General features: G+C 31.5%; 1 protein-coding gene across 9 annotated transcripts in view; it reads left to right on the top strand.

Annotated features, from left to right (window-relative positions):
* Nucleotides 1–2,627: 2,627 nt before the first annotated feature.
* Nucleotides 2,628–19,078, top strand: part of LOC132731653 (phosphatidylinositol-binding clathrin assembly protein LAP-like) — a 45,045-nt gene continuing 28,594 nt past the window's right edge. For all 9 annotated transcript variants that reach the window (XM_060717871.1, XM_060717874.1, XM_060717872.1 and 6 more), the window contains exons 1-8: nucleotides 2,628–2,914; nucleotides 11,662–11,804; nucleotides 12,297–12,372; nucleotides 12,693–12,835; nucleotides 13,319–13,375; nucleotides 14,216–14,327; nucleotides 15,321–15,427; nucleotides 18,684–18,725. In XM_060717871.1, coding sequence (XP_060573854.1) covers nucleotides 2,776–2,914; nucleotides 11,662–11,804; nucleotides 12,297–12,372; nucleotides 12,693–12,835; nucleotides 13,319–13,375; nucleotides 14,216–14,327; nucleotides 15,321–15,427; nucleotides 18,684–18,725 — 819 coding nt within the window. In that variant the 5' untranslated portion in view covers nucleotides 2,628–2,775. The remainder of the gene's footprint in view (nucleotides 2,915–11,661; nucleotides 11,805–12,296; nucleotides 12,373–12,692; nucleotides 12,836–13,318; nucleotides 13,376–14,215; nucleotides 14,328–15,320; nucleotides 15,428–18,683; nucleotides 18,726–19,078) is intronic.

Here is a 19,078-nt window from a genome sequence, read left to right as displayed (position 1 = left end):
ATGAACCTAATTTGGTTGTTACAATTTATTCAATATGTTTTCTTCATAAGATAAAAAAGAGATTTTATTCGAAAAACAATCCTGCATCATGGAGTATTGTATGCCGAGCTATGGTACAATTTCACGTAAACCACTCTTGTTTATCCGGACTATCTATAGCTCCAGCCATGCACATCATTTTGTGATTAGTGAATTTTACACAATAGCTATTTAAAACAATATCATCGGTCTTGAAAATGGACATATCACATTGAGGTATGTTGACGTTGATTTGAATTTGCCATATCAAATATAGTATTTTTACGCTGAGCGTTGGTCCACCCACTCTAGAATTTCTGTTAAAACTTTTTTTATATGCCCGAAAGAATTTCGGGCATATTATGTTATACCCCCTGGCGTCCGTCTGTCGGTCCGTCGGTCCGTCCGTCCGTCCGTCTGTTAGCAATTTGGTTTCCGGAGCATAACTTAAGTTCCATTTGGCCCACAGTATTCAAACTTCATAGGATAAATTGCCCATATTGGGTAGAAGACCCCTATTGATTTTGGGGTCACAAGGTCAAAGGTCAAGGTCACTATTAGCTAAATACTGAAAATGGTTTCCGGAGCATAACTTAAGTTCCATTTGACCCACAGTATTCAAACTTCATAGGATGAATGCCCATATTGGGTAGAAGACCCCTATTGATTTTGGGGTCAAAAGGTCAAAGGTCAAGGTCACTATTAGCTTAATACTGAAAATGGTTTCCGGAGCATAACTTAAGTTCCATTTGACCCAAAGTATTCAAACTTCATAGGATGATTGTCCATATTAAGTAGAAGACCCCTATTGACTTTGGGGGTCACAAGGTCAAAGGTCAAGGTCACTGTTAGCTTAATACTGAAAATGGTTTCCGGACCATAACTTAAGTTCTATTTGGCCCACAGTATTCAAACTTCATAGGATGATTGCCCATATTGGGTAGAAGACCCCTATTGATTTTGGGGTCACAAGGTCAAAGGTCAAGGTCACTATTAGTGAAATACTGAAAATGGTTTCCGGAGCATAACTTAAGTTCCATTTGGCCCACAGTATTCAAACTTCATAGGAGAATTGTCCATATTGGGTAAAAGACCCCTATTGATTTTAGGGTCACAAGGTTAAAGGTGAAGGTCACTAATAGCTAAATACGTAAAATGGTTTCCGGAGCATAACTTAATTAACTTTCATTTGACCCACAGTATTCAAACTTCATAGGATGATTGTCCATATTGGGTAGAAGACCCCTATTGATTTTGGTGTTACAAGGTCAAAGATCAAGGTCACTATTAGCTTAATACTGAAAATTGTTTCCGGAGCATAACCTAAGTTCCATTTGGCCCACAGTATTCAAACTTCATAGGATGATTGTTCATATTGGGTAGAAGACCGCTATTGATTTTGGGGTCACAAGGTCAAAGATCAAGGGATTACTATCACCTTTAAACTGGAAACAGTTTTCGCTCAATAACTCAAGTATTTATCGAACTACAGCTGTAAAATTTTATAGGATTAACAGCTTTATACCCCTGGTGTCTTGGTGTCCATCCGTTGTAGCATTTTTACTTACAAGATAACAACTTGATGGTGGTGCTTTGAAAACAGCAACTGTATATATACATGAATTTTCTTCAGCTATAAAGGAGGATTGCTTTTTGAAGGAGGTTATACTGTATTTAATTCCCATGTCTTCCTCACTAAAAGAAAGAGTACTTTCGGGCATATAATGCTCCGCCTAGCGGTGCTCTTGTTTTACTATAATTTCTTCGATCATTTCTTATGGTGTCTTCTTCAAACTTAATTCAAATATTTGTAATTTATTATCAACCACATCATGTGTGACAAGATTCATAACTGTAGCAAGAGTATTTCCAGAATTATTCCCCCCTAGAACTTGGAATTTTTTATGAAATTTTTTTTTTTTTTTGCTCTCACTTCTTTATTTTCTATATCTATGAGTGAAATTTTCAGTGTCATTTCTAATTGGGCACCACCATTTTCAATGTAAATCTATGATGATAGACTGGGTATTCCTGATAATGGAACGATCACAACTTTTCGACTTAATAATAATTGTCAGAAGTGTACCGAGTGAAAACGAAAACAGTGCACAAAAAAATGAATGACATCTTTAAAACAGAAAAATGAACAATTTTTTTACTGACTTCCCCATTCATAGGCTTTGTCTAATTTCATATTAGTATATTGTAAGGGGCTCATATTTAACATTTTTTTGGTTTTTGAAACATTTTAGATGAACACAAGTTTTGTTATCAGTCTAGTCTTATTTTTTCTTCCCAGGTTAGATAACTGTTCCTGCACATGTTATTGACAAGGTGTGTCACATGTGCATTATGTGGTGCAAAGCTATTGAACATTTGAGTGCTTTCTTGATACTGATACAGACATATTTTATTTTTATATTAATATTGATTTTTTTCATAGTTTTTTGTCTTCCTTTACTGCGTCCAGAATTTAATTAGTTGAGCATGGCTGTCTCCTCTGACAGCTCTTGTTATATACTCCTATTCAAAAATGACATTAATGGCTTTCCATAGGTTGATTAAAATCAAGGGGAATAACAACGTTTGAGCCTTTTGGTCACGTGATTCATCTAATTTTCGTCCTTCGGTGCGCCATCTTAGTCGGTGTTTGCTAAAAACCACCCCTTTACCTCGCGTTTATTTTAGGCGAATGTGTGATCTTTAGGGGGTCGTTTGACCCTCGGACATAAGGATTGTAATAGTGTAAACATAAACATGGCTTCCAAAATGGGACAAAGTGTTATGGACCGCGTAACAGCGGCCAAACACACTATAGCTGGCCAAGGTTTGGCCAAAACCGTTTGTAAATCAACAACAGAAGAAGTTATGGGGCCGAAAAGAAAACATTTGGATTGTAAGTATTGTTAGTTGACATTTTACAGTATGTCTGTGATTTTTGCACTTTAAGTGCATCCTAATAATGCTGGATGTCCTAGTTTTAGACCCGACAATGACAGAAAATATGTGTGAAATTCTTAAAATTTGATGCCAGTTGCTTCCCTTAATGAAAAGCCAGTTTGACATAACATTTTACAACATGTTACAATCTTTCCGTGAAATTGGATAATCAAAACAGCCAGTTTGAAAAATACAATAAAAGTACTTGACAATTTCACCAATTGTGAAAAAAAAGCAGAAAATAAAATGTTCAATGATTGGATGGATTAAGCTCAGTTTCTATAACTCTTTTTCTTGTGGATGACATACTCCTTCAATTCACTAAAGATTAAATGTAAACTCTGATTTGTTATATATGAAACAAAAAAGCTTACTTATAACTTCGCCATAGTTGTTTCAAAACTATTTGACTTCTACACATCTAATTTAATCAATATTTGGCTTCATCTTAAACCGCATGGCAGATTTTTTCAGGGATAAACAACCTTAATGTGTAGATGGTAGTAAAGGAAGGAATTTTTGCTGCGACCAAATTTAACAAATGGCCCTTTTAATATTGATTTTTAGTTTTCAACTTGTGGCACAATCATGTAGTCCAAAAAATATTTGACCTAGAGTCATAAGATTGACAGAACAGTGGCGTTTGGGGGCATCCGTGTCTTATGGACACATTTCTAGTTACATCTAGAATGAAAGAAATATCATATACATGACTGTTGATTGTCTACATGTATTTTGTATGTTCCAAAGGGGCCTAGTATGTACAGCTCTATGCTCTTGTATAATATTCTTAACATATAGAGAAAGCCAGATGTATGGAAAAATTGTGACTTGATTTATCTCTGACAAATTGGGGCCAACATTGAGCCCCATTCACTTCTGGCATGCGAGCTGTTCCCGTACAAAAATCGTAGTTACTTAAACATTATTTTTTATTACGCTCACTCACCAAAATTTAATTGTTACACATAACTATTCGGCTCGTCACACAAATCATGGAAATTCCATCATGTTCTAAACATAGAATAACCCTTAGTTATGAGGCCTCATATGGGGTACTGAAATTATCCATTATTTTGTATGAAGAGAAGTAGTTCCCGTACATAAAATTTAGCCCATTATAATTATACAATTTTGTTATATCGGACCTATTTTTCATTTACAATTGTTGAACAGACCATTTTCTAAGAGATAAATAGATATAATTCAGGAAAAAGAGTGTAGACTAAACGCTGGTATCTATTAGTATTACCCGTTACCCCAACGCATTCTCATGCAATGGCATGCTTGTATGCCATGAAATTATTTAATATAGTAATACTGATCAAAATTCTGATAATTAAACAAGTTATCATCACATTGCCTACTTATCTGTAAACAGGTGGTATTAGTGGAAAACCCTTTAACAGGCCTCAAGTGTAAGTATTTTCGCGCATGCGCACTAGGACTGAATCCCCCAGAGAAAACAAGGTCATGTTTTGACAACGCACAGGTGAAAGTTATTTAAAATAAGACTTTTATACGTACTGCCGAACTGACACTTTAATTTTGTCTCGTTTATGCATCTGCTTTATTTGAAATGAATTTTTGAAGATTCCAAGTAAAAATCAAGCGTTTAAATGAAAAATACGGGTACTGCTTCTGTACGGGAACTGCTCGCATGCCAGTAAGCTTATAGTGTCTTAAATTAACACAAATGTTTTGACAAAAATTCACAATTCTCTGACTCATTACATTGTCAGATCTCTCTTATTTATGCTAACAATATCTATATTGACAGTGACACTACCTCTAGAACCAAAAATAATTAACTTAATATATATTGCATTTTTTTAATATTCAAAACTCAGATTTATTCATTTAGATACATTTATCTTTATGCCCCCACAATGTGGGAGCATATAGTGTTGCACTTGTCCGTCCGTCAGTCTGTCCGTCCGTCAGTCAGTCCGTCCATCCGTATGTCCCGAAATCTTGTGAACGCAACTCCTCTTAAACCGGATGGCAGATTTTGCTTAAACTTACAGGGATGAAAAACCTTAATGTGTAGATGGTGGTAAAGGAAGGAATTTTTGCTGGGAGCAAATTTAACAGAATTATGGCCCTTTGTTGATTTTTTCACTAGATACTATGTAGAAACTTTGTGAACGCAACTCCTCTTAAACCAGATGGCAGATATTGCTTAAACTTACAGGGATGAACAACCTTAATTTGTAGATGGTAGTAAAGGAAGGAATTTTTGCTGCGACCAAATTTTACAGAATTATGGCCCTTTGTTGATTTTTTCACTATATACTATGTAGAAATTTTGTGAATGCAACTCCTCTTAAACCGGATGGCAGATTTTGCTTAAACTTCCAGGGATGAACAACCTTAATGTGTAGATGGCAGTAAAGGAAGGAATTTTTGCTGCAACCAAATTTAACAGAATTATGGCCCTTTGTTGATTTTTAGTTTTCAACTTGTTGCACATGTAGTCCAAAAAATATTTGACCTAGAGAGTCATAAGATTGACAGAACAGTGGCGTGTGGGGGCATCCGTGTGCTATGGACACATTTCTAGTTTACCTATGAATGATTTTTTTTCACTAATATTTCTGCTAAAATATTAATACTTATTATTAAATAGTGCTGCTGTAAGAGCATGAATGAAACCCCATTAGTTAATTAAAGTGCAGCTTCAACATCAATGAATATTCTGAATTCAAAGTTGTGTTTTTTATTCACCCCTTCATGGCAGTTGAGTCGGAGTAAAATAAAACAATTGCAAAAAGTTTATTCAAATTATTGTACTTGTATGTGTTTCTTTAAGATTTAGTTTGTCCATGTCAGTTTGTTCCTTTATTTTGTGCTCAGATTTCTTACAATTCTTGTGAATTTTTAACTCTTTTGAAAGATATAAACAAGCTGTCTGAAGGTCATATGTCAGTTTTACAGTCAGCTCTGTTGAAGGTTTAACTTTGTTCATCACAATGTGCTCAAAGGTGAGCTTTTGTCTGCTATATATCATCCTTAGGGCATGGTCTGTCATAAACTACAATGTCTTAAAAATAAAGTTCTATAAAATGTTTTTAGTGTGATCCGATACATGAGAAAATCTCTGGAGTCTAAAAATAGATTTTCTAATTGTAAAATGAAATCTTTAAAGTTAGTAGAAGGTACAAGGCTGATAGTTGAGATATTTGACACAAAGTATTGCCAACTTGCCCTAAAACATGTGGAAGTTATGTTTAACTAACATAATACTTGCCAGTGAGACTCAGATCAAAATTGGTCTTCAAGATGATTTTAATGTATTTATAACTTTCTGCTGCCCGAACATACATAATTAATGTTAATTATGGTCAATAATCTATAAAAATACCAAAGTATAATTTGCATCAGATTGCATCTGTATTGTGGGCTGATTGTAAGAAGACTTGTCATATGTATAAGTTAATGTATTGTAACAGTTTAGTTTGATCTGTATTTTTGACATTGTTGCTGATGTGACAATTGCTGTAGTATTTAGGTGAAGGACTTTTCATAACTGATTAATGAGATAAATACAAGATAATATTACTGAAAACTTCTATAAATATATGAATGTTATCAAGGGTATGTCAAAATGACGTCAATTATTAATGTATGGATAATTTTACACTGATTGTTGACCAAGGCAACATTGTGATATTGATAACTTAATTAATTGTATTACATTTATCAGGAAAGATAAAACAATATAGGATACATGTCTCTGATTTTCCTGTGAGATATATCTGGCCATTGTTTGTACTAAATGCAGCAGATTGCTGTGCACCAGATTGTTGATGTAATTTTACACCCAATTATTTCACTACACAAAACTCTAACCACTGAAAAGTCATGTAGAAAATATTTCACATTATTATTTCGTAATAAAAACTTTCTTTACCAGGGGGCAGACTGATTTCCTTTCTTAAATTGGTAAAATTTAAGTATTGTTTCCTAATAACTCTAATATTTGATATTATTATTACTGTTCATTTCTAAGAAAGATTTAAATGTGTGATCTGCTTATTCAGGAATAAATCTTTATTTGAAGAACTCCCTGTGGTGGTAATAGAAATATCTTAATCTGTTTTTAATCTCTGTTTGCCACTCCCCCAGGACAGCTGGTGATGCAATGACTAAATATAAAAAAATGTAAAATACTACATTTTTCACTCATCCCATATTGTTATTAATTGCTTGGTTATCTCAAATTGTATTGGAAACATGTTAAAAAATTTCCATAAAAAATTGATTTTGTACTCAATGTCAATGTATACATGATGCAGGTATTTGATTTGTGGGAATTAATGACTATAGTTATATGTAAAACTCCCAAACAATGGTGCAGATATATTTTAAACATGGTTTGACTTGACCACCAGAAACAAAAGTTAAATTTTAAATGCACCAAAGCTCCTTTTACAAAGTTACAGATCTTAAAAAAATTACATGCTGTACAAAGATTGGATTAACTGACATACCTGTTGTAAATTATGTTCAGCATTTGTGCATTGTTAAGAATAGAGGTGTTGATAGTATAAATCAAATATTAAATCTATCATAAACTTAAAATAATTCATCTTTTTTTTACCAGCTGTTGAGGTAATTGTGAATAACATTCCATAACTCTATAAAAAATTTAATGGAGGAAATATTTTTTTTTTGAATTACATAATTATTATGATATATAGGTCTGGACCATTCTCTACATCTGTACAGACTGATCAGGCTCGATCTATACCATGGGTTTCATAGTTTTAGATTGCGAACATGATATCCCTTAAGCTATTTTAATGGATTGTTCCTCATTCAGATTTAATAGGGTAGGTCCAGTATACAAAAGTGAAACAGTCTAATCTACATCATACAAATAATGATGTAAGTGTGTTTATATATTTAACATGTTAAAGTATTGTTTCTATTTGATATATTAGATGAACTTTATTTGCCAAATCTGATAAAGCTAATCAGATTTTATGTTATATACAATAGCTGTCAGTTTACTTGTTGAATTATCGGTTTTAAAACAATGTAATTTACTATGATTTAACTAAATTATCAATTGTTAACACTTTTCCTTTACTTTAAATTAAAGTTTGATGATATAATCTATTGTTTGAGAATGAAAAATCAACAACAATCATGTCTGAGGTATTTTATTTCCTTCCTTATAAAATTGAAATTATCTAAGAAGAGGAAAGATTGCAGTGGTTAATGATTTTCCAGGATCAGCTGATGTGCATGTAATTGTATAGGGAGGATAATGAATGTTGCTAGAATGGCAGCTTCAATGGCTGTTTACCATTGATTGATATCATGTTTGCATTTTATGTATGCATCAGGTGGTTTTATTCCATATCAACACCTGTCAGTCTTCACTTCCTGGCCCCTTCAGCAACAAAATTTGTAAAATGGACTCACTGACAGTTTCAAGTTTGGATCAGTCGTTGGTTTATTTTCTGAGTTTCAGGATCAAAATAAACTTTTTAAATAGTAATAATGGGCAGCCATTGTCTCATTGCATGGATATGTAAGCTGGCTGGGCTCTATTCTCAGTGAATTGGTGACATGAAAACTGCCTTAATAACAACCAGTAGGGTTTAAATATTGTTGTTTCTAGAATATTGTCTAAAAAGATGTAGCGTGAGCTGGTTACTGTCAGTGGATTGATGCCTGGTTTTTTCCTGCCACTGTATATAATTGTTAAATAATCAATTCCTGTCACTCATTCCCTTTTCTATTGCTTATGTTGTCTAGTTGTTTCTTCTCTACACAGAATAATTCAACTGTATTCTGTAAATTGTTTTTTCACTTACCTCGACATATGTGATTGATTAATATTTTAGATATAATGTTCTTTCAATTATGAAAAGATAAATGAGCTAATTATTATCTCTATTAAATAGGCTTTTACAATAGAGTACTAGAAACAGTTCATATGATTTAAAATCTGTTTTACAAGTAATGCATCAATGCCACTACTTTCTTCTTTGTTGTTTTAACAAAACTAATTGAAACAACATTTGGATTCAGTTAGTTTTATATGATAAGCAAAACATGATGTTTAACTTATTTTGAATTTTCAAATATTTTGTCATTTGAAGGAAAGTTTTAGTGCCATTGTCCTGTTATTTAAATATTTAATATTCATTAAACTTAAAATATGCAAAAGTTAATTATGATGCATGTACTTTATAAGTATAATTTATATGGTTTTAGACAGTCAAACATTTATTATATAACATGTATCATGACCCATTCTTGTCCTCGCACACTTTGCATAGCAATTGAAATTTATCTGTGTAGTAAGTTTATGAAAAAATTCTTAGGTTCATAATTATGACAGGTCTGTTAAATATTGATTCTCCAAATCTACTTGAAGTGGCTTGAATTGTGGCATGAATTATGACAAAGTACGGTACTGTTTAGCTAGAATTGATTCCAACAAGTAATTTCAATGAGCTGGCTTGAAGTATTGATTCTCTGGTGAAGAAGGTTCATTGATTTTGCCATATATCCTCTATATGGGCAATAACACTTTTTCCCTACCTCCCTCACTTGTATATTAATGTAAATTATATAGGTCTTATGTTGTAATGATACAGGCCAGTTTATTGAGTTTCTGTCTTCCTAGAAACATGTTTTATAGTCAGACAGTAAGAAAAAATGTTTTATCAATATTGTGCAGTAATGCACCTTCAGAGGTCATCATAATTGTCTATTATTCATTTTGCAATTGGAAGATACACTGTGGAATGAGTTAGCAATTATCTTGTCATTAAGTGAAATGCTTCAGCTTTGCTTGTATAAGATGGTGTGGTGTGTATTGACTATGTATTGACTGTTGTATGTAATTCTAGTTACTTGTTAAACAGTGTTGGGACATTGATTTATTCTCTAAAACAAATATACAATGAAGCTAATTGGCAAGCACTGGTTAAAATATGAACATTAGTTGATGATATAGTGAAAGTCAGGATGACACACAAGATAAAGTGAAACTTTCACTTTCATAACAGTATCCCTTTATTGATAAGCATATTGTAGCAAACTTTAAAAACCCCTTAAATTAGTGTTTATTTTTTCATTGTTTTTTGTGGTTGCTGTTAATTACCTCAATAAGGACATTAATTTGTATGAAGCATTTTCTATTAATTTCAATGAGTAATTACGAAGAAAATACAAAAATTTCCTAACATGTTCTGTTGGGTTTATTAGAATGTAAAGTATATAGATTTTTTTATTGACAGTAGTCTTAGCTATTTGCAGTGTAGAGCATCAGAAAAAGATCTGTTTACAATTAAAAGAATAAATCTCATTTCCTGTTAGACTAAATACTCAGGATACAGAATTAATTGGGTTTGAAAATTGTGAAACTGTTGCAGGGATAGGACCTGTGTGTGTGATTACAGTTGGCTGGGGATTGACACTTTTATAGTAACCAGAAATGTTTTCCTATATATAATTGCCTGTAAGATGTGTAAAACATTGCTGTTTTGTCTTTATAGTCTCCCAACATCCTACCTGTTTGTTTCATATCAACTTAAGTCTGTTTGAAAATAAATGGAATGTGACTCATTGTTTTGTATTTATATTAGTATTAAGTCACTCCTGTTTAATATGTTAACAGTTAAAACTATCTTGGGCTTCACATCAAAAGAATCTTACCAGTTATTAAAATATGGAGTAATGCAGTTATTCTGGCTTTGATTGTTCATATCATACAGTACCTAGTTGCTATGCAATCATAGTATCCCATTGATTTGGATGTACTGAAGTTTTCCTGTTTGCTTTGATTTAAAAAGTCATTCTCATTAAAGTGAAGAATTTTTATATTGTCCCCTTCCTTAAAAAAATAGTTTAGAAAATAAGCCAGTTTTAACATTCACTTTTCCCTGGTGATGAGTTATATTTTCAATAAGAGCTATATTACCCAAAAATTGAGTTAGTTTGGTGCAATCTTCTTGTTTTGGGGGAATTTTCAAGATTTAACTGGGAATTATCAACTATATTACAGTCTTAAAAAAAGTTGGAAGAAAGGCCTATAATTGGTCCCAGTCTATTATATGCGGAAAGAAAATCAACAGAACAAAGCAAATGCAAATCTGGTTCTAATCACATTAAACTTGTTAACTTGAAAATCCTAATTGAGGAGTATGAATAAAACGTTGGCTAGTAATCAAACACCCCAAGTAGTGGCTTATAATACACCAATACTTAAATTACTTGTTCATTACTTGTTCCTGAATGATTGAGTCAGATATGAATAGCCTGCAAACTTAAGTTTTAATTAAGACAATATTCAGTGGTGAATGCAAGCTTCTATTTTCATATATGGCTTTTACCATTTATTTTTTTGAACTCTTGATGTAAAATTTTCTTAACTCTTACCATGCAAAATATCTAAAATGGACTTGTCTATCATTCAGTCTGGACTTGGAACATGAAATAATTTTAGGTAAAATTTCAAAATAAGTACCGGTACTGACTAAATTGCAACCAGTACAGACCATGATAATATGGCATGGATGTGCTGTCTGCATTGATCCAGTCACTGCCAACAGGCTAAAGGTTACTTAGACTTGATTTTTTTAAACAACATGTTAAAAATTTATATTTCATTGTATATGATTATGAACATCAAAAGTGCTATTTCTCATCATTTAATTATGTATTATTGTATGTTTTCAGATTTGTTACAGTGTACAAATGAGCCAAATGTATCTATACCTCAACTAGCGGACCTTCTTATAGAGCGTACACAACAGACTAGCTGGGTTATCGTGTTCAAATCCCTTGTTACCATTCATAATCTAATGAACTATGGAAATGAAGTAAGATATTTCTGTCCTTGAACAGTCAGTGGTATTTATATAGTGAATGAATAATATCATGTCACAAACATTTAAAGGACTAGGATTTGAGTATTGAATTAATATATTGTTGTTACAAACCTAGTTTTTCGTACTTCTTCGTATATCAACTATTGTAGTGGAGATTATCCATACACAGTATCTTTGAATACCAGTATTGTAGGTTTGATAGATGCACCCATTTCCTGGAACTAACCAGTACTGGTATCATATAAAGATGCATGGTCTTGACCCATGAAGGGCTTGATCCCCACTAGGCAACCGCTCTACTTAATGAACAAATTTTATGTCGAAATTGAAAAACATATGTAGTTACTTTAGCATCTTATATATCAAAAGACACGTAGACTGGCCTTATTCTATACATAGTCATAATTAATCCAATCCTTATATTAAGAACTATATTAAGTACAATTACTATTCAGAATTTTAACAGTTTGTCGTTTATTTCAGAGATTCACTCAATACCTGGCATCAAACAACTGTTCATTCAATCTGTCAAATTTTGTTGACAAAACTGGTGTACAAGGTAATATGAATTCTCCACTCAATTAAAATGTTTTCAGCCTGTATTGGAAGATAAACATATGTAGATTTTAGTTAAGGAGGTCCTGCCAGTTTGTTTTGTGGCTGTAGGCACAATATATTTGTACTGTGTTTACATGTATCTGTAGTGCATGACATTTCTACTCAATTTTGAAATTACTTAGAGACTGAGCAACAAATTATCAATATTTTGAAATATTTTGAGCATTACATATCTTCAAAGTCATACTAAGAAATGATACTAAGGTTTTTTTTGGAACAAAGACCTGTTTTATATGGCATAATCTTACATTGTGTTTACAGGTTACGATATGTCAACATTTATCCGAAGATATGCCAAATACCTGAACGAGAAAGCCGTTACATACAGACTGATGGCTTTTGATTTCTGCAAAGTAAAGAGAGGTCGCGATGATGGTTTGTTACGTACAATGAATTCAGAAAAGGTTAGAACTGTTCTATATTCATTGAATAATTGAGAGTATTTGATGGATTTTGTGCATTCTATTCATATTTAAATAACAGATAGCTGATCATATAGATTTAAATGAAATCTCATTATGAAAGAACAGAATGTAGGTAAAGTAAGTTCTTGTTTGTAAATAAGTCAGATTTTTAGATTTTATACTCCAGTATTAATCACAGTTGAAATAGGTAATGGATGTATCACCTAACCTTAAACATGCTAAAATTTTATAATACACTGGACTTGTCTGTATGTAGAATTGTTGATTTTAAAAGAAAATACATAACAAAAATGTCAACATTGAACAGTCGAACAGTAAAATCTTGACAGACTGCATTGAAACATAAAGTGGCTTAACTCTATATCTATGGCAAAGGCCTTGGACTGTTAACATAAAGAAATCGATACATTCTCTTGATTTGTATTTAATCTTTTTATGCAGTTTATTGTCATTTTGTTACAGTTGTTGAAGACTTTGCCAGTTTTACAAAAACAAATAGATGCTTTATTAGAATTTGACGTAAGTATTCATTACATGTGTTAGTCTGAATAAATAATTTGGAAACGCTGCTTTAACTTTCCTTGAAGGGGAGTGGTGGCCTAGTGGTTTAGGTGTCTGCCTCTCAACCCAGGGAACATGGGCACAAGCCCTGCTTGGGTCATAACCATGTTTCTTCATATGACACCAGTACTGGTTGGTTCTGGGAAGTGGACTCGCAAGTGGTTAATATAAGTTGCAAGAACTTGTTAAATAAATACTTAAACTCCTTGATAAATTTATCAAATTATTATTTAGGATATAAAAAGATACAGATGCCAATCATATTATTCACTCTGAGTTGATTATATGTGTTGCATTGTTTCTTTGGTACACCTGTAACTATTTTGAAGAAAAAGGGAATGCAAGTCCAGTAAATTACAACACATTTGTTTTAATTTGTAGAATTTTGTTAATATTATTAGTTATAAAGACAGGTTATATACTTTATAAATGATTGTTTGTAAATATAGTCCAAGCTGTTGTATAGCAAATAAGGGTTTATATAATCAGCCATATAACCTGTCAAGAACCTTTATTATAGATTTATAATAATGCAAACTTCCTTTTAAGAGATAGAAATGAAATTTCTTCATAAATTGACAGCATCCATGTAAATAGTTTATATAAACGCCACAATTAAATAATGAAAAGCAGCATTACAATTTTGCAGTATTATTAATATTAATATACTGCTAAGTAATATTTTTTGCTAAACTGTTTTAGTTACTCACTTATATAGAGAAGCATTAAGTATCAATCTGAAATGAAGTATGTAAATAAAGGTATATTTTGATAAATGTTTTGTTTATTATATTTCAGTGTACAGCCAATGAATTGACTAATGGTGTGATAAATGCAGGCTTTATGCTGCTGTTTAAAGATCTTATACGTTTATTTGCCTGTTATAATGATGGTACAATCAATTTATTAGGTGAGGACATAATACTTACTATAAGTTATTCTTATCAATGTATGGTCATATGCAGCTAAAGAAATACATCCTGGTTGATTTTCTTATACAATATAGTTTACACCTTATATTGCTAGAGTATTTACATCACAAATGTTAGAGGGTATTGTATTCATACACATTCCTATTATTAATAATGATAACATCATAATAACTAAACAAGTATCAATAACCTTGTGCAAAGCTTAGTCATATAGCCATAAGTAAAAAAAATAATTCTTTACTTTTGTTTAAATTTTCTGTACAGTGATACATTACCAGGAAAATTACATGAGAGTTCTATTCTTGATGATTTATCATTCTTTTTGTTCTGTAAAGTTTTATTTCTTGCTGGTTTGTGTGAATTCAACTTTCCACAATCCACTGTTGTTTTTTACTCTCAGCTGATACAAGCCTTCAAAAAAGCACACTATTGCAAAATTTCTTCTTTATAATCTATGTAACATATATTGTTAAAGTGTTTAAGGCACTCCTAGCACCTTAAAAGGATATCATGTCTGAAAGCAAATTATTTAACTGTAATGACTGGTATATCTATGGCATTAAATGATATCATAAATGACTCTGATAGATTAAAACCTTACATGTCATGATAGAAAATCTAAGTGTTTTCCCTGAAGCTAAGATGATTCTATATGAATTCAATTAGGATACAATTTGAATTATATCTACTTGTGACAGATGATCAGTTTGAATTTGAATGCCTAATACAAGTGCAAGTACATGTGTTCTAATTTAAAACAAACAGATATTTTCTTTGCAAGAGCAATTCAGATTTTAATTTTAAAAATGCTAAATTGTATGTTCAGTTATATGCATTATTGAATTGCAGAAATAAAAAAGAATACTGCAATAAGACATTTACCTACTTTGTTAAAATATAGTAATTATATGAACTTTTGAACTAAAAATACTTTTCAATTTCACTGATTTTATGTTGTTTTGTTTTTTCAGAGAAATTTTTTGATATGAACAAGAAACAATGTAAAGAGGCATTAGATATTTATAAAAAGTTTTTAGTGAGGATGGATAAAGTCTCAGAGTTCCTAAAAGTTGCTGAGGTAAGGATTATATGCTGATGTTTCAACATTATACTGTCTACAAGCTAACCCCCTATTATAAACAAACTAAACTGGTCACATGGGTAGATTCAGTCACCTGTAGCAGGTGAATAAAAAGACACATACTGAATATTTTTTTTAACAATCATTATGTGTGTATAATTATTGCAGGCCTCGACACTAATTTTTTTAGCAGGTGGTATGCCGGACCACTAGATTTAAAAGCTAGGTGGTCCTTCCAGAAGCCGGGTGGTCAGTTATCATTATTATATCATTTTACTGCAAATGTAGAAAAAATGTTTAAACTTGATGACAAAGATGTATTATTAACCTTTAAAGAAAACAGATATTTTTAGATATATATTTTTCATCTAATCAGAAAAGGGAGAGCAAGTCAGTAGGTATTTTATCGTAGAGTTATTTGTTTGTTTGTTTTTATCTCATTCAAAAATACACAACAGAGCTCTTACTTATGTTAACTTTTATATTGAATTGATTTCTCCCTCAACTCAAGTTAGGGAATAGTGAAGCCATTTGTGTCTGTTATTTTCTTACTGTTATTCAAATATTCATTGCTGATACAATCATGATAATAACATAGTACAGGGCTTACACTGGCTCAAATGAAATAATAGCCAATATTTTCAACTTAAAAAAATAATAGCCAAAAGTTCAGCGAACTATTCACGATTTAGCGATTAACAACATAAGTAAACATTACAAAAAATAAATAAAAAATAAACATTACAAATAAACTTTTTCAGTTTTATAAGGATTCTCAAATAAACTGATACATTTTTTGTGTATATTGATAACTACCTTTTTTTTTACATAGAACCACAACTTTAATTGTTATTATAGAAAATAGAATAAAAATGTTACATAGTATAATTACTGTATAACAATAATATTAAAGATTCTTTACAACTTTACATATTAATGCTGTTATCAGACAATTTCTTTTTTTTTGTTCTAATCAAATTTTGTCAGCTATAACCACTGTCAATACAGAACTGGAGTAGATCTAGGTCGTATTAGCCTGTAGAAATAACACTTGCAAACTCATTCACAGAATGCAGCCTTTTTTCCTGAAAAACTTACTGAAAAATGTCATCATCACCAATGTAAAACAAATTTTCTGCGATAAAAGTAAAGATTTTTAAACAGAACATAGCTTATTTTCACCTTAAAATAAATAACAAAATTATCGGTGTCGCGAAAATATGTGACAATCGGATTGTTTCCTGTTTTCTGAAGAAATATTCACAATTTTGGTTGTTGTCAAAAAAGTTGTTTGAAAGTTAATACTTTTTAAATATTTTATCATTGATTTCCACTGGCGATTTAGTCAAGCAGCTTAAAACAAAAAAAAAAATCAAAATTTGCAATTACTACAATTTACGGTAAATTTTGGGTTGATCAATATCCAGTTTATCAATTTTAAGACGATTTTTGTGGCTAATTGATGAATACTTGATGGCTTTTATAATGCTGGACAATATCTTCAAAGTACTTATACAATTTTACATCTCGCATGTATTTCTATCATCTCGGGCAATATGGTAAGCAGCACGTGACCGATCAAAAGTTGACACTCAATTAAATCCACCCCGCTGGTGTTAATTGGGTCTACTGCATTCTTTATCGATTTTTACACTTTATTTAAACACTGTTGGAAGTAAAAAATAATCGCCAGATTTTGTAGCCAAAATGCAAAAATAATCGCCAATCTTATAAAATAATCGCAAATGGCGACTATGGCGACCGACAGCGTGAGCCCTGTAGTATCTTTTATAGATTAACATTTGTAATGAAACTAATAAATTATCTTATTCTTGTCTTTGAAAACAAGAAAATATCTAAATTATTAAAATAATAACAACGTTATATATAACTATAGTTTATCTTATTTTTCTCACAGATTTATAATACAGAATTTTACCTCCCTGTTGCTTGTTGGTTGATATTCATTTTTGACATTAGGTATTTTTAACCTTTTAAAATAATTATAACTCTAGAAGAAATAGATCTTTTATCGTTATACAGTTAAAATAAAGATAAATAGCATAGAATTACTAGTTGTATTTTTTCCAGTTCCTTTTGTTTGCTGCCGTTATTCAAGTTGAAATTTAAGTTTATCCAATATAATATAATTACCATCATCGGATACTCACGGTTGATAAACATGTAACATAACATAAATGTTAATGGTTCCGCTGTGGTTACCAGATAATGCATAATTACTAGCACCATTTGAATGGATTTTGTACCTAAATTAATATCACAAATTCTTAACTCTTTTAACTTGCATAAACAAAACTTTAGCGACTTAAAATGAAAGTTACTGATGACTTAAGAACTTCTTTAACTAATCAGAGATTAATGATCATATACATGTCTTTTTGTACATGTATTGGACACATGATTTTAAACAAAATTATATAACATGTTTTTCACCAAATTGCCATTCTTCCAAATGAGCCTTGCAGCAACCAGAAAATTCAAGTGGTCCGACGGACCAGTCGGTTTTAAAATTAGGTGGTCCTTGCTAAAATCAAGTGATCTCGGACCAACGGACCACCGCTAATGTCGAGGCCTGTATTGTATTGACAAAATGATGATATAGTTCTACCGGTTATAATTGTCATAAAAACATGATAAAATAGTGTATATCTTATGTATATATTTTGATTAAGTATGATTAATCACACAAATGCATGATTTGCAAATATGATTCATTCATTATAGCATGGGGCATTTATATTTGCCTTAATTTATCTTCATCAGATCCAAAATGTAGACATACTTTAACATGATAAGAAATGCAATAAAATTACATTCATTATATAAACATTATATAAACCTTATCTAGTTTACTACCAGCAAGGTAAGTTACAGCATGGATCTGTCTACACAACATTCTTGGCAGTCAAAAATTGAACTTTTGATTTCCAAACATTTCTAATAACTGGAATGAAGGAGCTCTAACCTTGTCTGAAACTGGATCAAATTATTTCTAAACTTGTCTTGAAACTGGAACTGCTTATTTCTGAAACTGAAACAATTTCTGAACTTGTCTTAAAACTGGAATTGTAATTTCTGAAACTGGAACAAACATATTTTGATTATGTTTTGAAACTGGAACTAATGATCTTTCAACAGGAACAACAACGTATTCAATATAACAAAATGTAAATGACAAGATTATTGACATGTTTTTGCAAACAAACTGTATGATATTGTTTGTGTATTACAGAATGTTGGTATAGACAAAGGAGATATTCCAGACTTGGCCAAGGTAAGTTTCCATGTACTATCTGCCTGGCTATATGTAACATTCATTTATCATTTAGTTTCATCATAAATATAGTCAAGATTTTTCATTCATAATGCTTCATTTAATATTGTTTACTGTGATATAATTTTATTAGCTCACCTGTCACAAAGTGACAGGGTAAGCTTTTGTGACACTTTTCGTCTGGTGTCGGTCTGTCGTCCGTTAACTTTTACTTTAGATGATATCTCCTCATAAACCGCTGAGCCAATTTAATCCAAACTTCACAGAAATGTTCCTTTGGTGGTCACCTTTAAAAATTGTTCAAAGAATTTAATTCCATGCAGAACTCTTGTTGCCATGGCAACCGATAGAAA

Source organism: Ruditapes philippinarum, unplaced genomic scaffold (assembly GCF_026571515.1).
Source record: "Ruditapes philippinarum isolate M1 unplaced genomic scaffold, ASM2657151v2 ctg1059_1_1_1_1, whole genome shotgun sequence".
NCBI lineage: Eukaryota > Metazoa > Mollusca > Bivalvia > Venerida > Veneridae > Ruditapes > Ruditapes philippinarum.
The sequence above is the reverse complement of the archived record's forward strand: the minus strand, read 5'-3'. Positions and strand labels throughout refer to the sequence as shown.